This window comes from Zonotrichia albicollis, chromosome 3 (genome assembly GCF_047830755.1).
Source record: "Zonotrichia albicollis isolate bZonAlb1 chromosome 3, bZonAlb1.hap1, whole genome shotgun sequence".
In the NCBI taxonomy this organism is placed as follows: Eukaryota; Metazoa; Chordata; class Aves; order Passeriformes; family Passerellidae; genus Zonotrichia; species Zonotrichia albicollis.
In genome coordinates this window covers 65,074,694-65,097,787 of record NC_133821.1, presented here as the reverse complement: position 1 = coordinate 65,097,787, position 23,094 = coordinate 65,074,694, and the positions used below count along the sequence as shown (strand labels likewise).

The window sequence follows — 23,094 nt, the reverse complement described above, 5'->3', positions numbered from 1 at the left end:
TGAAAGATTTACTTGTGGGTTATTTTAATCTGTTTCATTTATTTTCTTCCTAAAGTCATAGTACTTTGTTTTATCCAAATTTTTTGCTCCTTTGTCTTGTGATACTTCTTTTTCTTTCTTAAGATGTCTTTCTCACTTTCCAAGTCATCGGAGTGATGGGAAAGTCATCCTTACTGTCTTCTGCAGTTTTAACAGTTGTGTAAAGAGTGATTAGTGTGACTGTATAGTCACTGAGAAAATAGCTTTTCAGTGGTCCAGGTACCCATCCATCCCTCTGACTAGTGTTTGCTCCTCTGTGCTCCAAGTGGACAAAAGTTGTTGGGCAAAGAGTGGCAGCAAAGAAAGTGTCTTCACTATCCAGCTTCCTGTGCAGGCTCTCCTAGTGACTAGGGGTCAAGTTGCATTTAAGAGAAAGGAAAAAAAAAAGTCACTAAAAACCAACCAAGCAAGCCCCCAAATCCTGACAAGGCTTGGCAGTATAACAGTAAAAACTGTGCAAGTAGTTATCTATGGGTGATGGTGCTGGTATTTTTGTTTCAGGTTCCTCTATTGCTGATCTTCTATCTTCTAAGCAATAGCAGACTTAAAGGAAGGAAACAAACAAAGGAGACAAAACCAAGCTGAAATGTAAATGTTGATGTGCATAATTTTTTACCTGGCTTGGCAGGTGTGGTTAAAAAAAAATTGTGTTTGTCCAAAATATATTTGAAAATATATCTACATAAAAATTCAAGTGTGGTGTTGCTGTACATGTGGAAAGTGTAGAAAAGACTGGAACTGAGGAAGCACTTGGCATATGATTGTCTATATTAAGTAGTGATGTGGTGTACTAGGTATGTTCTATACAGTTTTATAGAATTGATATTTCATTTCATAGATTTCCTTTCCTTTTAATTCTCTTCAGAAGACTGGGAGTGCCAGCAGTGGTTGTTTGTTATTCCACAATGTTGTATTTCATTTGAGGGGATGTATCTTACGAAGATGGTGAATGAAGCCTATTTCAAAAGTGAGTTAAGGTTCCATTGTTGTAGAAGAATAGCTTAGTGATTCAAGAAAGAACCGAGGCCAGTTTCTTCCTGTGTAATAGTTTCCAAATTCTGTTGCCTTGCCTGTAAATACACCTAGATGTTTATTTGCAACAATCTTGTTGCCTGGAAAAAAAATCCCACAGTGTCTGATTTACTCTCTGTGTTTCTTTTCTCTACTCCTGCTTTTTAACATTCTGTTTAAATTCTTCATTTGCTTCTGGCTGATGTCTTCCTTGATGAGATGGAAGAAGAAAGTAGGTACTTTTTCTTAAAGGCTGAAGCTAGTCATGGCATCATAATGGAAGGTTCAAATATTTATGATTTCTGATGATATTTTTACATTCTTGAAATTCTTGGTCTCGCATATGGTTGTCTGTCTTACTTGAGCAAATTATCTCAGGCTAGTAGAAGTAGAAAGAAATGCAATTTTCCTCTCCAGAAGTGGATTTTTATATATATATATATATATATATATATATATTTTCAAAGAGACAATGAACATGACGGGGTGGGGTTTTTCCCATTTTTTTCCCCCAAATGTTTGATACTGAGCATTCAGTAACATGTTTTCTTTGTCATTTTTAGATAAATATTTGGGAATAAACAGCAAATATATTTTTAATTGAGTTCAGTCTATGCACATCGATGAGAAGGTCCACGAGGGTATTCCTCAGAAAGACAGCTTTTTGTCCTTCTTGGCTTTTGAGGATCACAGGCTGAAACAAAGAGCAAATTAACAGGAGAAAATTTGTAATACATAAATGCACAGGAAAATAGGTGTTGATCCAAGTGGTCGTCTGCTTTTTGTGTAGATACCAAGCCAGAATTTCTCTTGGGGGAAACTGAAGAAAACTTGAAAATCTAATTTGTTTATTTCTGCATTTTTCAGTAGCCTTTTGTTACACTCCTTGAGTGCTCTTTCATCCAGTTTTGTGTTGCTAAAAGATCTTGCACCACTACAGGAGTCTAATGGTTTTCTGAAGCTGATCTAAGACTTCACTTCTGCTGTTAAGACCAGTCCCCACCTTTTTATCAGCTCCCTGCTGCTTCCCTTGTGTCATAAGGTGAATCGCATCCGCTCAAGATTTGTCTGAAAACTAATCCTGCCAAGTAAGACCTGTGAATGTTTAGCTTTCAGCCAGATCATTGAGCAGATCTGAGTTGCAGCATAATCTTTGCAGCACAGAGGTAAAGCAAGGGAGAATATGGCCAGTTTGACTGAGGGTGGACATCAGGCCATGGCAGCCCCTTTGGTGGAGGTACAAGTGGTGGTTCTGTCAGCCTAAACTCCTCCTCCTACTTTGCCTCTTGAGTGTAAAATTAGTCTATAAATAGTGACAGGCAATTTCTTAACATTTGTCTGGAGCAGGAAGCCGTTGTTATCCCTCTCTTAAAAGGAGAGAAACTGAGGCAGAGTGTATTTTTTTTCCCCAAGAGTGATAATTATACAGAATGCATTGATTGCAGTGGCCAAATAAGCTGTGAGTATCTTCAAAAAATATGATATCAAGGGTGGAACTCATGCAACCATATGTACTGTAGGCATTTGTACCTGATCTTTTTGTGGATCTTCAGTGCAAAAAAATAGTCAGATCTTCATGTGAATCATCTCATCCTAAAGTAGATGTATAGTTCTGGTCTAATGAATCCTGCTCCTAAAATTTCATGGTTTTCCCCTTGCTCTAAAGAAAGTCTAAGCTGATAAGCTCAGGTGTTGATGTCAAAGGGCATGTGAAGTTAATTCCTTCCACTATTTACAGTGTTTTCATAAGGGCAAATGATTCCAGACTTGTGTTGGAGTTCTGGAGTAACTTAGCTTCCTCTTCTTGTCTTGCTATAACCTGTTGGAACTAATGGTTTTCATACGCATTTCTGCTTAAGCTTGATACATTTCTATTTTGTTGTCATTTGTATAATGCCTATTCAGAGATTTTTTTTTGCTGCTGCTTTTCTTTTGATATGTCAAATTTTTGCATGTAAGAACTGTCAGTATTGTTTATTTTTTCCCAGCATATTTGCAGACATACTGGCATACTGGCAAATTTGAAAATACCAGGATGAATTTCCAGATCAGTTGACCTTCATGCTTAGGTACGCAATTTCCTCTGTACACAGATGCAAGCTTTTGATTTGGAAATAGGGCAGCAGTTTTGTTGTGTAGATGCTGCTTCACATTCCACTGCAAACTCTTCACCCACTGCTGGTACTTCAGCATGCAGAGAAGTGAGCACCTCTGGGAAGGAGCTTCCCTGCTGTGGTGATCCTCCTCACCCAGCACTGGTGCTCCCTGTGACTCCACATTCCCCCCACGGATTGCTCCAGGGGATCTCTCTGGTGGCATCGTGCAGAGTAGCAAACCCAGTGAGGGCTTTGGGGGACTGAGGGGCTGTGCTGGCCATGGGGAGTTAGGAGGGGCAGCCCTGCCGGGAGATCTCTGCCGCCGAGAGGGACGGTGGTTGTGAAAGCAAACAAGGTTTGTTCTAAACACTCTGGGTGTGTTCCAAGGTGATGAAACTGGTGTTATGCTGAGGGATGAAATTGTTTAGGACAAAAGAAAACCCAGGGATGCCCATCCTGCATAGAGCTCTTCTTGGCAGTATCGTGTTTTCAAAATGGTTAAAGGGAAAAACCACAATTTGCTAAAGAGATTTGCCCGCACATCCTGAAAAATGGGTACCATAATCCTTAATTATCTCTAGGCTCACTTAGCCTTTCTTTGTAAAATATTTCAAATGCCCAAACTGAAGTATTATTGTGATTAATAATTCCACTGGTATCTTTGTAGCAGGATGTCAGTGCTTTCCACTTTTTGGAGGCTAGCACAACCACATTTTTGTTAGCATCCTTTTTAAGGGATCTTTCTCACAAAGGGTGTCAGTTTATTTGGCTTAGGCTTAGGTTTTGGAGTTAGGTATCTGAAAAGTTGCTTGTTTTTAAAAAAATTCGGAGGAGTCTTTTGTAGTGTTAAAGTTTTTGTCTCTTTTTCGGTTCTCTCTTATAATTTGAGGTTCAACTAGTGGCATGATTTTCAGATATACTATTTTCCCCCCAGTGTGTACAGGGGAAGGGGGAGGAGGAAGCACAGCCTCCTCAAGGTTGACTGAAATGTTTTAACTTCTATAGCAAATGAGGTGAGAATGAAATTGTCAGAAGGATAGAGACTAAATTATTGAAGCACTTGACTGTTTAAAGTGGCTGGGGATGTACTATAAAAGGTGCGAGTCTAACAGTCAAATGTGTAAACAGCACCTTATTTCCTTCCTTGTACCTGATTTCTCACCACTTGCTTTATATGAGAGCCTAAATCAGTGTGGGAGATATTGCAGACATTCTCAAAGTGTTAGTTTACAATGCCTCCACCAGAAGAACAATCTATTACCATATAGAATAGTAGAGAGAAAAGCATTTTCAAGGAAGATTAATTGAAGTAATTCATCACTTTAAAATGAAGAAAGTGCATCAAACAAAAATAAAAGCTAAGTATTTTGCATGCTTCTATTGGAATTTGATAACCATTTGTTTTGCTAGAAAATGTATGTGGACTGGGCATCTAGTTCTTGTCTACACAGTAAAACTATGTGCTATAATTATATGCTATAATTATACCAATATAACTCCCTATGGAGACACTCTTATACCAGAATAAGAGTTTTTATGGTTTATCTTACTCTGCTTCCAAACCACATAAGCTTAAGAGGGAGAGGGTACTCTTATGCTGGAGAAAGTTCCCACACTGAGATAGTTATATTGGTATAATTATGCATTTTTTTACTTCAGTGTAGACAAGTCCCTTGTGCCTTTTCAGCTTTGAACTTTAGTTAAGAATTTCTTGGCTGTGATAAGTGTCTAAGCATTTTTATAGTATATTTTTATAATGGGACTTGGGTATTTAAACCAATTACGTAGGCCAATTAACAGCTTCCTGGGTTGTGGATAACAATAGGATATAAAGAGGGATCAGAATTCATGTTCCTAGCTGCTTGGATATATCTGCATTTTTGCCCCCCCTGTGATTTTACCAGTATTTGGTGTACAGCACAACAGGTGGAATAGTGTGTGGCTGTCTAATGAGTTCTGTGTTGGACACTTTTTGTCTGCTGTTTCTCATTATTCCTTGAGTTTTGTTGTACTGTGGCTCTAATTGCATGTATTTCCATGGATCACAGAAAGAAGCTTCCTTGATGAAGTTGAAAAAACTGCTTCCAAAAATGTTAATTGTTTGGAGAACTGCTGAAATTTATTGATCTTTACACAAGACAGGATCATAATTGACTTGCTAGGCATAAATTGTGCAAGGAGCAACTCAAATTGGATTCAGAGGAAGGGGAAGGTGCAGGCGCCCTGTTGGTGTGTAGTGTAGTCAGGAGGAGGGTGATGATGTGTAGAAGGTATGTTTGGTAGGGATGATGTCTCTTGCCTGCTTCAGTCACAGGTGGGTACCTAGAGGGAGGTATTCCCATGGATTGTGCTATGAAGTTGGCTGTCTTCTCGGTTCTCTTCTCCCCATATCTCCTTTGCTGTTTAGCACACAGCTCATCTCATCCTTACATTTACATCTCCCCAAAACCAGGAATATGTAAACATTTTTTACAGTATTTTCACAGTTTCTGCAAATATCAACATAAATTACTTAGAAACAGTTTTTCTTACATATCTTTTTTTACTCCCTATGAAAAGATTGGTTTGAAAAACATACCCCTTTTTATTCCCTTAATTTTCTTTTATCAATGTGTTTAGTATGTTTGTAGTGTTGTAATGTTCATGTGGTCTAGTTTTGCTAGAAATTGAGGATTATGACTTAAAATGAAGAATTGCAGAAATGGGAGAAACCTTATAATAAAAGAGAGGTGATGTAATAACCTCCAAATCATAGAAGAGCAGGGCTTGAAGTGACACTAACAGGTCATTTAATCTATCCGTCAGCTCTGGGACAGTCTAAGGCACACCTAACATTCATGGCAGATGTTCATCTGTCCTGTAGTAGTAATAGAATGAGCAAAAAAGAATTATTTATGCTTACTGTTTCCCCTTCTCTCCCCACCCAAAGCTTTCTGCAAGCTGAACTTTACATGGAATTGGTTTGAGAGATTATGGATATATGGATTCCTTCAGGATTATTTCAAATTTCTGAGTTACTTCTGTTGTTGGGAAACTCCGTGTTTTCTGTCAAAATAGTCTAATGATGTTTGTGTATTTTTGAGTGTGATATCCCATTTTAGTTTTATCTGGCTGTCACTTGTTCAGGTGTATTTCTTCCTGAAATGATTATTTTTCTGTGTTGGCTTTGTAACCAGTGTCTGCTCTTCTTTAGCACTGAGCAGTTTGGTTTAAAAATGTGTAGCATTTCATTTTCATACTTTGACAGTATTTCTGGTGTGTAATCAGTTTCAGTTTTCCTTTTTTTATTCAATCTCTTTTTGCATGAAAGAGCTGAGCAGAAAAAAGAAAAACAACTGTGAGTAGGAATGTAGAAGTGAGAAGGGGAAGAATGTGTTCAAGAAAGGATAGTACTCAGCAGAAGAGCTGGGTTTAGCTGAAATGTCAGGTTAGATATGAAGTGAACAGTGTGGCCTTAAGTAAAGATTTATATTCTTTGAAGAATAAAGGGAACATATGTTTCAGAATTTTACGTGTGGTATCTGCAGCTCTTTAATCTGAACTGAAGGTTGCAAATGAATGTCAGATGAATAGCATCTTTCTAAAGGGAACAATACCTGAAATTGGAATTGCAGATACCTTGTTGCTAAAATGAGTCTTTGGGTTTGTTTGCTTCATTTTCCCTTTTGGTTATGTCAGTGAGAAACATCTGTCTTTGCTGCTAAATGACCTTTTCTGACTAGGCCAAGTGATTTTGACTGAGTGGACTGTCTTTGAGCCCTCAGCGGCTGCAGGAAGGTGCTGATGTAAGTTGCCGCCTTGGAGAAGGTTTAGATGTAAATATACTGAAATAACTGTTGCCCCCAGAAATAGCTTATTCAGACTTACAGAAAAGATTCCCTGTAGCTGTACTGCTTCAGTGTTTATGAAGGTAGTGATTCCCTTCTCTTTCCTTCCGATTTAATCTGATTGTTAATTTTACTTCTGTTCTAGATTTAGTAATTTTAGGAAGTTGGGAATACTCTGTTTTGGGTTGTGCCCAAAGGGGGCTCATTAATCCTGAAGATCCTCTCTAACAGTAAAGAAGTTTTTTTGAAGTGTGTTTAGATAGCTGTGTTGGTGTTTTTGCATGATGGCTGATGTGGGCTCTCTTAAGGACTGGGAAATAAGAGGTAGGCATAAAAGTGGAAAGAAGCCAAGAGTTTTCAGGCAGAGAGAATTTGAAAATATAATGGTTTCTGCTGTGGGAGAGGGAAGGCAGTTCTATGAATATGGCATTATCAGGTTTCCTGTTAAATAAATTTTTTTTTTGGATGAGAAATACTGAAGAAGTGGATCATCTTTCATATTTCTCAGACCAGATATGTCTCACATGCTGATTTTTAATTTAATTTTAAATGGTGTGATATTAAAAGAAAATTATGGTCATATATTGAAAACACGTCTACTTTCTATAGAAAGTGAAAGTTCTTGATAGTAGTTATACTAAAACTATGCCTTTAATTCTGAACATCCTACACATCTGTTGCGGAGGCGTTCATACCCATGGTTAATCCCACTTCTTTATTTCTGCACTTACCTAGATGTGTGTTATACGCATGTGTTTGAGCTGAGATGCTCTGGGATGTTCCATAGTCTGCCAGGATTTGTGGAAGAATTTGTCCCATTTGTTGTGATTGCAAGGAGAATCATGAAGACTTAGTGACTTCTGCCAGTTTTGAGAAATAGATGAAGGCTCTAAGATGAACCAGAATTTGACGTGGTTGAAACCCAGGTCTGATTTTTTTGACCCTGAGTATGCCACAGTGAACTTTATATTAACATTGAGATACATTTTTTGGAGGTCATTTCTCTAGAGTTCTTTGGAAGTCATTCCCAAATTTCTGCAAAGTTTTAAGATTGTTTAAAACATGTAGGAGTTAGAGCTGACAGTATTTTAAAATCAGCATAGCTTTTAAATTATAATAACAGAAAGTTATTTTGCTTTCAAAATGTTTGTATACTACATATATGTTGATCGATTTTTTTAATTATAGAAATTAAAATTCAAGGATTAACAGATCCCTTAATACTTTGAGGTTTTGACTTGCTATGTTTGTTTCAGTACAGCTGCTACATGCTAAGTGCACTACTAGTTTTAGAATTACTTGAAAGGTGTTACCACCACTACCTTCAAAGTGAGATTTACAACTCATCTGGTTTTTGTCCTTTTAATTCTAAAATCTAGATGAAATGTAATCCCAGGAGTGTTGTTTTGCTGTTTCAATGTAGTCTTTTTCAGATGATACATGATTTAGTTGGAAACAAATTAGCAGTTTTGAATGCCTAAAGAAAGCAATTTAATAAACAAGATTTTTGTAAGACCTAATCAGAATTGTAAAATGATACTTGGGAATCAGTTACATTATACAACAGAGCGGGTGTGAATTGTAGGCATGTGTGTGGATTCATGGTTTCTAGTCACAATGTTCTCTCAAGTGATACAAGGGCTTCAACCCTCAATTTACTGTTTCTTTTAATTTATAACTTAACTATTAAATGTTTTCAGTCAATAATGAAAATTCCCTCTCATAACTGTAATTTGTTCTGGTGATTAATTTCAATTTTTATTTTAGCTACTTACAACCTGCCTCCTCCCCCATTTTCTAGTGCTTTAAATCACCTGTTGCTGATGAATTTGTTTGCTTTGCTCCTGCCCAGGAAGTTAGTTCCATGCTGCTGACAGTGTCTGTGTTGATGAGAAAGGTCACTATAAATGAAAAATAATCACAGGCAGGTACTCACCAAGATTCTATTGCTCCAGCTCCACAATGTGGGTGTATAGCTCCACATTCATTATCTGTTTGTAGCAGACCCTTGGGCTGAGCTGATGCTGTTGGTGTGTCTCTAACTGGGACACTATTTTTGCCAGTGTGATACAGAGATCATTATGGAATGATGGTGAAAAAAAGATGAATTGGTTTGTTTCCAGGTAACTTAAAATTTTGCACTATTTGTGACCAAGTTTTTTCAGCCTCTACAGGAAGCAGTTTTAATATAGAAAATATGTTACAAGAGAAGTTTCTTGGCAGTTGAAGAAGTGACAGGGCTTCTGTTATAGAGCTAAGTTTGCATTCCAATTACCCTGATGCTAAATATATGCCTTTAGGAATTCTGCATAAATTGGCTCTAGCTAGGGGCTTTCCCCTGTTTTTCATATTTTAATTAAGACCATTTTTACCTATTTAAAAAAAAAAAAAGAAAAGTTAGTCTTATAAAGAGAAGATGCTCAATTAATCAGTAAGCTACCTGCTGTGAAGCTAGAAACCAACAAATATAGAAAATCAGTGCTTTGCACTGCTTTTTAGTCTGCTATATTGTCTTGTAAGTAGGGTGACTGATTCTCTCCTTTTTCTGAACCCTTGCTGGTGTGGCAGAAGGAGATAGCTTAAAACTCTGGCAAATATTTCTCAGTGTGGACAGAACTTTCTGAACCTCCCTTTGTTGAAATTTCATGTTATGGGCTATGGAAAAGGAAAACAGCTAATTGTTTTTATTTGCCTGGTGGAGTTTTCCATTCATTTACTCTTTTATGCATCTTTATTTCAGTAATCAATTTTGTCAATGATACTTGTTTTTGCATCCCCCTGTCCATTTCTCACCTCCTCCCCAATTTTATTCATCATGAACTCAGACACCTGCAAAAAGGGAAGAAAATGGCATAAAGCCACTCAAGTGGCAGAGCACTTTGCAGAGAAGAATGGAAGATAATATTTGACAGTAGTTCAGGATGAGAGTAAGAACTGGGGCGTAGGAAGAGGAAAGGGGCTGTGTTGTCTAAAATATCTGCTAGCTTCTAATGTTACCTGAACTCTGATTTATTCTGGAATTGCTCTGGTGAGGTCAATTACAAATACCAGCAGAAAGTATAATTCAGTTTTTGAAGAGTTGTCATTTGCTTTTTTTGGTAACAGTATAATCTTAGAACATGGTCTAGAAATTTTACATTTGCTTCTTTCATGAACACTTGATGAAATCTAGTGTGTAAGGCTGAATTTGAGCAGTTCAGGGGCTTATTTTTGAGCTTATCTTAGGTGATTCTTTTCAAAAGCGTTAGTACCATTCCAGGTGATCTAGCAGCAGAAATTTAAGGTCATCTTTTCTCTTTATTTCCACTCCTTTTAAAGATGCTTCTAGGGACCCTTTTTCTTTGGAATGGAGATTTCTGAAAGTTTATCAAGAGTATCTTGTTGCAGCCTATTGATGCAATTTCTCCTTTTCAATATCTTCTAGAGGTTTGGGGCTTTTTCCTCCCTTAGCCTACCCTTGACTCCTAGTCCTGTTTTATGTTGCCTAATAACTGACATCAGTCTCCCCAAAGTCATGCTGTGTCTTTCCTTGTTAAAAGTGCATATAAGACTTGTTGTTATGAGAGTGAAAATGCAGTCACAGGAAGGTGAAGTGTTGTGCTCATGTTTGCATATCAGGTCAGCTGCTGAGCCAGGAATAGAAGTCCTGTCTCATGACTCAGTGCCCTAACCGCTGGCCTGCACCGCCTCTCCGGAGCTCCGGTCTTTTCCAAGAATATAGTGGTGATGGCTATAGGAGTAACTACAGCAAATATAGGAGCTTTGCTTCCTGCTCTGGCAGGGCTCCAAGGCTTATACACAGCTTATAAGACAAGGGGAGGAAAAAAAGCTTTTTAAAGGAGCTCCTAGATAAGTTCTGTGAAGTTACGGTTTGCTTTGCTTTGTTTAAAAACAGCAGCAAAAAAAAACCCCAAAAAAACAAACAAAATCCCTAATTGCAAATAGATTTCCTGAAGGTTTAGGATGTGGAAAAAAAGTTCCATGTGTTTGAAAGTCAAACTTTGCTCTACAAATAACCTTAAGAGCGGCCTGTGATTAAATCTTTTGTATATTCAACAACAAACTCATTTTATGCAACCGCAACTATGATAAAATTGAATTAAATGAACCTGCCTCTAAGAAAAGATACTGAATAGCTGAGTAGCACATTATTCAATGAATGGAAAACAGGGAGGCTGGCTGAAACTGCTGGGAAATGGTTTTAACATTCTATCGGGCTAAAGAGCAATTCTGTGAAATCACTGTATTTGTTTCCCCCCTACCTCCCCGCCCTCATTTTTTAAATAGCAGTGCTCTTCATACTGTCAGAATTCAGTGTTGTGACACCCCTACTCAAAAGTTATGACAGCAGTGTAATGACAGCTACTGCCTCTTGAGAATCAATCAGGCAATTAATTTTGTAAATGAAATGCTGATTATACAAAGCTTCACATGAGAGGCCCAGTGATTAAAATCAATTTAACAAATTGTTTCAGGTGGGACTTGATTAATAATTTGCCATAAATGCTGAGGATATATGACCAGCATACCTTTTTGAGTGTGTGTGTGTGTGTGTGTGTGTGTGTGTGTGTTAATATAGAACTATATATATCACTGGGAGTGGAAAAAATCTGCAGCTAACTGTATGTACTTTTGGCTTGTGACCTAGATGTGATTGGTTATAGCTTTTTGTGGGTACTCTGTCATCCCCAGTGTCCACAATGTCACTTTCTCAGCTAGCGTTGTCTCCAGCAATTGAATACATCTAATTTTTAATTTTATAGCTGTGAGTAAAGGCAAGTAGTTGAAAAAGTGTATTCAGATCCACATGAATATTAAGTTTAGGAAGTTTTTTCTTTAAAATTTAAAGTGGATGTGGGATTTTTTTCCATTTACATCCCTCCCCCCATCACTTATATTTAGGACGTTGTGCATTTTCCCCCTCTTACTGCAATACTTCTCTGCAGGCAGCCTTCCTGCAGAGCTCCCCTCGTTCCACTCAGGGCAGTGCTCTATTCCTTGGCTGACAGACACTATTTTTAGTACATCCTTTTCTGTCCATCTAACGCCGTGTTTGTGTAAGAGCTGTACAAAGTAGGTAAGGGAATTTTTTTTTCTGAGTTCCAGATGGCAGCCATGCACAGTGAGTGAAGGTGTTTACTTGTCTAGGAAGCTGAGAACCTCATTGCCAGACAAAATAGAAGTAACTGGTATTCTGGGTGGGGCTTTGCTTTTTTAAACTTGGTTTTCTGGGTTTATGAATGGATTTTCTCTTCCTTGTTGAGCCATAGCCTTGGCTACTGAGGAGGCCTTAAAGCTTTGAGGCATCCAGTGATAAATCTAGCCTGAGAACTTTAGGTTACTATTTTGCCTTGCTATCTGCTTTGCTTTCCTGCTGGGGGTTGCTATTTTGACAGTTGAAATGCCAGACTGAGGGCTCTGCCCATGTCTGACCGTGCTCCAGTGCCAAAGCTGCTGTATTGGTGCAAAGCCATCCAACACAGGCAGTTCTGGGTTCAGACTGGACTGTGGATTGGAGCAGCCAAAGCATGGTCGTGATATGGCAACGCATAGGAGAAGCAGCTGGAATGAGTGACCTGTTCTATAGTGGCAGATAAGTTTGCTAGAAGACATTTTAAAGAACCTCTGAATTCTGCTGTGCTTGAAATTGCTGCAGACTTGGTGAGGAGGGGAGCAGAGCTTCTGCATGCCTGAAGAAAAGTGGGCATCCTTCTTTGCAGAGGCATCCGAGTTGGAGAAAACTAACCTAAAGACAGGACTATAATTCCTGAGTACTTCCTGGATAAAGTTTGGTATTAGGAAAGTGGGTTACAGGAGAAAACTGAATGTTCAGGTGTGATGAGGACAGATGACACACATTAAGCTGACTTCAGAGTAACTTGTTAGCTGTCAGTAGCTGGCAATGACAAAGGCAACTTGAGGGGCAGCGGTTCTGGGCTGTATATCCATGTGAACTTGTCAGACACCTAGGATTGTTTTGGCCATCAGCTGTGTTAATGTGTGTATAATTGTTTCTTGATGTTGTATTAACCTTTGCATGCACTTGTAGTGGCAACTGAAGAGGTTAGTTATGTATACTTCATTAAAAACAGGTCTCTTTTCTTTGCAATGTTTGTTGTGATTTGTTCTTTTAGTAGTTGTTTAGTTTTATCTATATGCAAAATTATAAATAGAGAATGGCTGATACACAGGCTTTACAGGTTTTTTTTTTATGTGTTAAAGAGGACTCAGAAGAAGGCTGAAAAACAGTATATCCTTCTACCTCACCCTGCAGTTGCTTGTACAACTTATTTGTAAATGGTCTAGGCAAGTAGTAGTTGATTCTTTGTGGGACATAGCTTTGATATTTTTTTTCTTTTGCCTTGTTAATTACTTACTTTCTGTTTTGAGTGGGAAATAATCTTTCTGATGTCTCCCTACAGCTGAAATCAGACACTATGCAGAGCCTTTAAGACAAGCAAAATGGCTATTTATGTTAAAACTCTGCTAGTGCGTGCTTCTTCATTTACTGGATTTTCTTTCATCATAGACTTATGTTGAACTCAGCTTTTTGTTTTTGCTTATTACTTATTGTGTTTGTGCAACTGCCTTTTAAAATTAAAATTCTAGTAAAAGACAGTAGATTTCCTTTTTCAAAAAAATAGAAAGCATGTTTACTATTCACCTCTCAGACTTTATTATTAGTGTTAGAATTTAATGCTGTACATTCATACTTTTTTAATAGTTGCTTGCAGCTTTCTTAAATGGATATTGAAACACACTTGACAAGAGTTGTTTTGATACTCCCTCTTTTGTCACGTAAAAATGTTGGCTAAGGCGTCCTTGTACATGTTCATACAAATGATGACATTATCTAGGAGTGGATTATCTTTTCTGCAGTTCCATCCTCAAGCCAGCTGTGTCATTGTATTATAGTGAATACTTGTGATTATCTTCAGCGATAAATTTGTGACTTGGTGCCTGACATAGAGTTGAGAGCTCCATGCCTGTCTTCCTTGGAATGTCGGTAACCGATTGTCAGCTGTCTTTACTTATTATGAGGTTTCAAGGCTTTGGTTTTTGTACAGAGATGTGTTTGCTTCTTTTTTTTTTCTTTCCTATTTTTTTTTTAATATGGAGACAGAAGCTTTGGCTGCAGATCAATGAATAAACAAAGAGTTATTGTATTCATAGCTCTAGGAGTTTGAGGGGAAGCCTACTTGAGAGTGTTGAGTTCATGTTTTTTTGTTACAGGCACAAATGATGGAGCATTACTTGGGATGCTTTGTGGCTTATAGTTGCTTTAAATCGCTGCATTTGCTGTTGTCAGCCAAACTAATGCCTCTTTCAATTTTTTTTTGTTTAAACAAGAAAGCACACTTTCACTTGAAAAGTAGTTACATCTCTCATGTAAATACTCATCTTCTAGTGAATTGCTCTGTCTGCCTTGTAGAAAAGAGCACTAGCTGAATGGGATTCACATCTAAATCCCATTGTGACCTTATTCAAGTGTCTCCCACTCCTCCCTGCCTGGAGATTTCAGTGGTGAGGGTGTTTGTGGCATCTTTAAATGGAAATGTTAGTTGTATTTTGGGACAGTGACTGGTGTTGTTCATAAATACCATTCAAATAAACATTTTGTTGTTAGAAGTGAAACACTTGTTGATAACTTAATAATGGATAAATATATATATATGTAATGTGTGCATAATGACAGTAATGCCTTAAAAGTAAGAGCTGGTTTTGATCAGACTGCTTCTCAAGTTATTCTCTTGTGCAAGCTGCCTCAGATCTGAGTGTAGATGGTGTAACTGGAAAACACTGGCTAAACAACTAAAGAAAATGGTAGTGTATTTTTCTGTCACTTTAAAAAAGGCAAAATTAAATCTGCAGGTACTTCAGGGTGAGGCGATTTATTTGATCATTTTGGATGGGAGGAGAGCAGGAGTGGTGGTGATACTGAGTTTACAAGTGGGTGTAGAATATTAATTTTTTCACTTCTGCATATAGCAGAAATGTCGAATTTATGTATTCTTTTACACAAAACATTGAAAAAAGGAGCAGGTATGAGAAAAAGGTTGTCAGTTACTATTTGTAGGTAGTGTAGGTTTTTCAGTGTCCTACCTTAATGGTTGTATTGTCAATCTAAAGACTGAGAATGAAACCTTGGCCCTGTTGAAATCATAAGCAAACCTTCCACTGGGTGTTTTAAGGTGCTCATGAGGCACATAATAGGCAGGAACTCTTACGAAATGCCGTGTTCTCACAAAGCCTGATAGTACATGTGCAAATGAATCTGATACTGACATGAGATAGGCACTGTTATAAAGGGGTTATAAATTATGATATTTCTGTGGACTGAAGCAAAGAACAAGACTGAGGTATTTTGAGGAACTGCAGATCTACTCAGTTTTAATGAAATGCAGTAAGTTGAAGAGGAGGTGCAGAATAAGAAGCAAAAGGCAGAATCCATCTAGGCTTGCCTAGAAGAATATGGCAGTAAAAAATAGCATGAGCAAACACTAGATAAACTGGCAAAATGGTAGTGTGTGTATCAGGAGTAAAACAGCACTAGAGAAAAACTGGGATGTTCTGTAAAGGCAGGAAAAGAAACAGGTGGATATCGATTACTACCGTAACGCTAAAATAAAATTTAAGAAGTGATTAAAACTTTGCACTACAGCATGTAATAGAAAGTAAAGGCATGGAAGATGTGAAAATACATGCTCATCCATTCATAGTCAAACATGAATGCTGGGTTTTAGAGGAATGTGATACAGTTAGAGCAATGCTGTCATTTTTGGTAGATGTTAGAGAGCACTTGTGGAGTGCTTGGGTTATGATCCCTACAGCATAAAGAGGAATACATAAAGAGGGATAAAGATACATCTCATAATCATCCTGTCACTGAAAACTTGTCTTTGAAAACTGTTGGAACTGATGTTAAAGAAAATATTGGAAGTTAATAAATGTTAAAGGAACCTTCAGATAAGATTATTTTATGTCTCAATTAGCAACTTCTTTTAATTAGTTTTCAAAATGTCATGGATGAGAGAAAGTCTTGCTATAAGAAAGAAATCAGAAAGTCTACAAAAATGATAAAGCTGAAAACTGTGCATGCATTAAACCTGGAAAAAGTTACATTGAAATTTTTGCCTTCATAGTAAGGAGGACAGTACTTGATGAGCAGCTCTTCTTTCTTTCTGTTAAGCGTATGGCTCCAGGTCTTCCTCACCATACACTGTTCTTAAGACAAAATTTGTGGTTTTGTTATAGTGTTTTCAGTGGTATTGATCATGGACATATTAAATTCTAAAATCGATTCTTTGTTGAAGAAATGATGGGGGTTTTTTGTTCATTTTTTTGGTTGAAACACACAGTTTCTGAAAACACTTTCAGAGCACCTCTACCATCAAATTCAAAAGTTGTTGCAGTTGTAGATATGCAGCATTTTCTGCAATTTAAGCCCCATGATTTCAAGTCAGGATGCATTAAATTGGTAAATTTTGAACTTTTTTTGATTTAGTGAAAACTTGTGGCAGATGCAGAGGTAGAGTCCATTTCTGCCAGAGCAGCACACAACCGCTTTAGATGGTAGGACAGTTGTCTCCTGCATTCACTGCCTGTATGATAAGTGAAGCCCTGCTCCAGTAGCTCACACTGGCCCCTTCACTGCCCTGTGCTGGGTGGATACCTGGGGCAGGCACATGTGCTGCCTGTGAGGATTGAAGTGTGGCTGTGGGTTTAAGACAGCTACATCTGTGAAGGAGACAGACCTAATGGTGCAAGGGCAAACTTAATTCCGTGAGTCTTAACTTCTGCAGTAATAGTCTTTCTTAAGCCTGGGGGAGAGCTGGCTCTTTGGTTTTGTTTTGCCTTGCAGAAATATGTTGACAGCCATTGAGTCACTGGTAGATGTCTTCACCTTTAGCTGCACTGCATAGAGGGTTGAGATCTAATCTGAAGGGAGTCAGAAATAGCAGTGGTGACTTGCCACCCCCCATAAGGACCTGCCAGTGCATAGGATGAGAAATGTTTCCTCACCAAGTCTGTCTTCTCCAACCATAGAGATCATAGAACTACTATGTTCTACTGTTCGTTCTTTCACTGAGGTCTTTGGAGGGAGGAGGGAAGAGGCAGCACTGATAGCTAGGGTGGGTCCCTGTGAATTGTCCCAGTAATTTGTCCAGGCACAGTCACTGCTACCTCAGTCTAGCCCTCTCATATTCAAGTATCTCCAGTCCTTGGTCCAGATTCTTGACTTGCAGTGTTCACAATAAGTTCTGGGTATGTCCCAGTCCCTTCCTCCCAGTGACCACAGCCCCCTTGATTCCAGTGTTGTGTGAGACACTGCAACCCCTGGTGCCTGGATTACAGCAATATCTGAGACTCTTCGTCCCTCCACCTTTCTGAATTGGAGGATATCACCTGAGGGAAAGAGGAGTGGCTCACCTGAAGAGAACATGGAGAAATGTAGTGATGGCAGGCTGGTGAGAAGGAGGGAAGGAAGGATGCACGGGCAGTGAGGCTCACCCTCCCAACACACACACACAGAAGCTCTGCTGCTCGGAGGTCACTAGTCCAAAGGACAGAGACTCTTTGGCCTGTATCCATGTCACCTCCTGACCTTGTTTCCCTCTCTCCCCTTCAGCTCTTTCTGCCTCACTTCTGTCTCCATTGCTTTTTTCTCTCATTGTCCCTCTTCCTTTGTCTGGCAAATTCAAGGCAGCTTCCATGCACTTCGTAACTCCTCTGAAGAAACCTTGCCCTGCACATGAGGATGTGCTCCTGTTTATTCCTCCTGTGCTCCCAGTCTGGTGACATTCAGGTGCTCTCTCTGACAGGGGCACATGCCTTACCTTTCATGAATGTCCAGTGTCACCCTGGGAAATTAAAATTCTCTGCCTCAAAGCATGGTGTTCAAGAGATATTTTCAAGTGTTTTATGTGAGAACATAAACGATGTATTTTTCTGTGACCTCATTCTAAGACATAGCTGAACTATTTCTGCTGAATTTTCCAGAGAATTTCAGCCTCAGGCATACATATGCCCTGGAAAATTTCAGCCTAAATGCTTGAAGTTTGGCAAAGTTTATATGCACCTGAAAGTAGTCTTAATAATGGATAATGTCAGATTGTTTTAGCTGTGTAGCTATCTGCATTGTTTATATTTACAAGTTGGATGCAAAAAAGAAAATATTACACTCAAAATTAATCAAACTTGAATTTAAGTAATGTGTTTATTGGAGATGAGACTTGGAAATTATACCCTGATACAGAAGATGGTAGCAATGAAAAGTGCTGTTTGGCTTCATGGGCATCTAATGGAGGAAGCTCAAGACTCACTTTGAATAAGGATTTATGCTTGAGAAGAAAAATATGACAGGTGATGCATCGAACATTAAAACACAGAAGTAAACATAGATAAAATACTGTGGTCTATAGGAGGAAATGTAAGTTTTCCCCTGGGATACTGTAAAAAGGAATCTATAAGGCTTAGCCTTTTTTTTTTTTTTTTAGTTGAAACTGTGGTGAGAGTGCATGATGGCCTAAAAAAAACCAAAACTGAGAATGTTGTTGTGGATCAGGTGATCTGCAGGGGTTGAGGAACCATTGATTTTGAAAAGTATGAAATATAAATAGTAAATTACCCAGAGACATTTAGTGGCAAAGATAGAAACTTCTAATCTGGCTATAGAGCAGGCAAACAATAAAAGGAAAATTGCTGAGTAATACTTATCCAAAATTAGCAGTGAATGTGGAATTTGCTATGGCAGCAAAAAAGGGCAGTCCTCTTCCGAAGTGAATGGAGATTCCTGTAAGGAAGAGGTTATCATTTCCATCTCCTCAGGTGTAGTGTGCCCATATTTAGAATACTTTATTAGTTTTGGGCAGGAGGGGGATATTTGCCACTTTCATGAAGATGAGATTGTGATAGGCTTTTTGAAAGCTTCCCTGAACATTCTTCCATTAATCTAACCAGAACTCAGGAATTAAAAAATGGATGTCATGTTAACAATACAGGGCTGCACTTCACTGAAGTATGGTATTTTTTCTGGTTCAGTTAGTTCTCAGTAATAAAACATGAGAGTAATACTACACAATGGTTGACACCTGTCCTGAAACTGTTACAGGGCTTGGTAAGTGCTGCCAAAAAGTCTAAAAATAAAACTTCTCTCCCTTGCCTCCCTTCCCCCTCCATCACTGGTTGCAGTTTGGATTTTCTGAGGTCTGTTAAGGAAGCAAATAAACTTTCATGTAAAATGTGGGTTATGACTTGCTTTTTGATCTGAAAACTTATTAGTGTGCACGAAAGCAACAGGAAAATGCTGAAATGCAGTGTTCTGTGTGCACTGCACTTCTTGGAAACTTTATTTTCTTTCCAGTTTCTCTTTTTTTCTGATGTGAGAGAACATGACAGCATAGATATTTTCTCAAGGTTAAGTGACTTGTCCACTGTTTGTGTCTCTCTTGATATATATTTATGTTTTTTGGTGGTTTTTTTTTTAACGTTAAGGCCAGTGATGCTAATCAGTGTGCAGCAAGTATATTTAATTATTTCTTAAGCTGAAATTTTTTGGGGAGATTTTCTGCTCTCTGTCTGTACAGGTAACAGTCAGCCTCGAGTTATAGTGCAAAATATTTTCCAAAGTTGTTTTAAATGGAATGGAAGTCCCAGACTTACTACTCAAAACCTCATCTAATTAATCAGAGAACCCAGGGTATGGTACTTTGCCAGTTTGTCCATCGAGTCAATATTTGATGTGTAAAGCGCTGAGAAAACACTCGTATCATTCGCCCACAGTGAGTGTGACGATTCTGACCTTTTTCTTTGCACGTCTTAAATATTCCTTTGCTTGTGTTTGCCAACAGGGCAGCCCGATGGACCCGATGGTGATGAAGAGGCCGCAGCTGTACGGCATGGGCAATAACCCTCACTCTCAGGCACAGCAGAGCAGCCCCTACCCCGGGCAGTCCTACGGCCCTCCCGGCCCCCAGCGCTATCCCGTGGGAATGCAGGGCCGAGCCCCGGCAGCCATGGGAGGAATGCAGTATCCACAGCAACAGGTTTGTGCAGGATTTTTCTGGGTTGCTTTGGTTTCCCTCCTCTCTTTCTCTTCCCTGCTGACATTCCAGTAAATACAGAGGGGCGAGAGAAAACCCTCAGAAATAAGTATTTCTTGTGCAAAAGGAGGATGAAGGGCTGTTTTAAAACTAAAGAAATTATGTTCACAGTGTGAATGTTTTCTGAAATCCCTTACAGTTCGTACAGGGTTTAGTTTGTTGCTGGGATCTGGGATCTTTCTGGAGAGAGAGAAGTATGTCAAATGCCATGAGTTTTCTTTTTTTTTTCCAGTTGACAACACTTAGTCTCGCATATTTTTTGGTTCTTTTCTTTGCTGCTGTTGCTATTTTGTTCTTGGTTTTTTAGGGTTTTTTATGTTTTCTTTCTCTCCAGCTTACACACACTTACATGTAAGATGAAAACCTAGAGCTGACATCAGTACATCAAGGCTAGTGTAGTCCAGTGCATACAAAAGTGGTAGATATTTATATCATCTGTTTGTTGTTGTGGTGGTTGGTTTTCTTTTTTCTCCTCATTTAGATAGGAGTCTGTAGCTTTTCTTTTTTTTTTTTTTTCTTTTACCAAGTCTTTAAAGACAGGATTTTTTTTATTGTATCAGAGTACATAGAAAGGTAAGGATCTTCTTTTTATCTTCTTGGATTTCACTGCTGATGGAGACCTTGTGCTTTTTTCCTACCCTTTTAAGAAGGTCAATCTCAATGTGCATACCATGTACTAAGGAAAATACAGCAGTTTTCAAGAGGGAGAGATAAACTGAGGTTATCAAGAAGTTTAGGTTAGCTATTTTTTTTTTAAATTAGGGATATGAGTGTAGGCAGTGAGAGCTCTACGCTGCCTTGTGAGCAGAACAGCTTAGTAACTTGATCATTAATGGGAAAGAATATTTGTTTTGTGCAACTTAGCAGTCACAGATTAGTTTCTTTTTATATTTATTGTTTAATATAGAAAATAAGATAAAATTTTGGACTCCTGGCAGGTAGGTTTCTGGCCAATTCTTGTTATTAACCATCCAGTAGGACAAGATGTTAATCCGGCAGGTAATTAAATAACAGTTTCAAATATATTATAATATCATTATCACAGGTCTTAATTTTTTTTCTTTTCTGTTGTTAAATAGATACTTACTGGTAAGAGATTATTTAGTTTAGAAATGCCAAACTGTATATTTGGTTGCTAGATGCAGGCAGCAAAGCATTTTGCCAGTTGCAAAAGGGAGTTGAAATTGAATAAAGGAGGCTTTATTTTCCTCTGTGTATCTGTAACCGAAGTGAAGTTATTAAAACACATTTTTAATTTAAAAATGAGTTATTCTGTGTTACGGCGACGAGTGTTGAATTTCCAGGGCATTCGCAAATCGCTGGGTAATGGTGAATGAGCCGTCGGGCGGCAGTGAGCTGGCGGCGCCATTGGCTGCCGGCCCCGTCCGTCCCCTTGCGGCGCTGCCCTCCGCGGCAGGGCCGGCCCAGCCCAGAGCTCCTGGGAGCGCCGACGGGGTAATTACGGCATCGAGCTTCTATTGAACGGACAGCAGCACCTAGGCATGGCTTTGTTTTGGACAGCCTCCAGGGCTTCGTGTGTTTGCCTTGTGAACCTCTAATGATCTGAATCCAGTTCTTTTCGTATTGCTCATATATTACCACCTTTCTACAAAGGATTAAAATGCAGGAATGCAGGTTTGTAAATTGAATTGCCAACTTACCAGCTGAGTGGTGAGTTGTCTTTGGCACAGGATGCCACAGTTTGATTCCTGGCTGGATTTTTACTCCTGTGACATGAATATTAAGTAAGGAGAGCCTAGCTAAGCTTGTTAAAACTGTGTAGCACGTACCTACTTTAGATATCATATATATATATAAAATACATAATATTGCCAGAAGTTTCAGAAGATGAATCTCAGCACTTTCTGGAAATTGGACTGCTTTACAGTGTCACATTGAATTTATCAAAAGCGCAAGGCACTTCCAGAAACTTGATTGGTTAAAAAATACTGGGCCTTAGACACATACTGTGCTCACATTTAACTATTGTGCACAGATAGCACTGAGTAGATGGATTATGAGGGTGGAAGTGCCACACTGTAGGAAGGGTGGGAAGCATCAATGGGAGAGATTGTTCTTATTTTAAGTTATAGTTTGCTGTTGCTCAAAGATAGCTGAGGGTGTCAGCTCTGTTTCCTTGGATGAAACAAGAAGGCTTTTTGTTAAACTGTGAAGATTTCTGAATTTTGAAGAAGACCTTGAAATGTTAAGTCTGGCTCTTTGTCAGCAAGTGTTGTGGCTTGAGGTTAGAGCTATGGGACTTGACAGATTTTAACTTGCAGGCTCTGCTGCAGGATGCTGCAAATGAAGAAATAAAGATGAAAAACAGCACCCTAAAGATTGAGCTAAAATTAATGAAAGTGGTAGAATTGAAGATAATTGCCTAGATGTAGTTAGCTGGTCTATGTCATATTGCAGCAGAGAATAGTGTGTTCCGGCCTGCAGCCCAGAGGTGGAAGAGCTCTCTCTCAGGAAGGGAGGCCTCTGGCATAAGCAGTAAAAGATTAAAGAGGATAAAAAAGATGAAATTGTATCAGGTGCAGTCAGCCTACATATCTGCAGCATGGGTGTCAAGCACAGCCTGCTAACCAATTTTAAAAGGGGTATCTATGAAATGCTGCAGTCATTCTCTTACAACTGCTGTTTGGTCTAGGCATGCTTGACACCAAACATGAAGGTGCAAATAAACCCCAAGATTCTCTTAAAATTCCGTGTGGAAACTGCAGGATATTGAAGTGATTATGGAAGGTAAGGGATATGTTCTGCTAAGGACTGAAGAGAGAAAGCAGATCCCCTAAGTGTTTGGAACTCATCTCTGATGAGTTATTGATGGTGAGCCCCAGCACAACACACTGAGCTTTACATAAGGGACACAATTTGAAATCCAGGCAATCTCTTTACACTAAATCAGCTAAAGATAAAGGGGTCTAGATATATAAATGGCCATATAGGAAAGGCAGGTTGGTTGTAAATAAAGTAATGGTAACCTGAGATTTTTCTTTTCTTTTCTGACAGTTA

General features: G+C 38.7%; 1 protein-coding gene across 7 annotated transcripts in view; it reads left to right on the top strand.

Annotated features, from left to right (window-relative positions):
• ARID1B (AT-rich interaction domain 1B) overlaps nucleotides 1-23,094 on the top strand; it is a 324,330-nt gene that overhangs the window by 12,598 nt on the left and 288,638 nt on the right. For all 7 annotated transcript variants that reach the window (XM_074537691.1, XM_074537692.1, XM_074537687.1 and 4 more), the window contains one exon: nucleotides 19,825-20,019. In XM_074537691.1, the coding sequence (XP_074393792.1) occupies nucleotides 19,825-20,019 (195 nt within the window). The remainder of the gene's footprint in view (nucleotides 1-19,824; nucleotides 20,020-23,094) is intronic.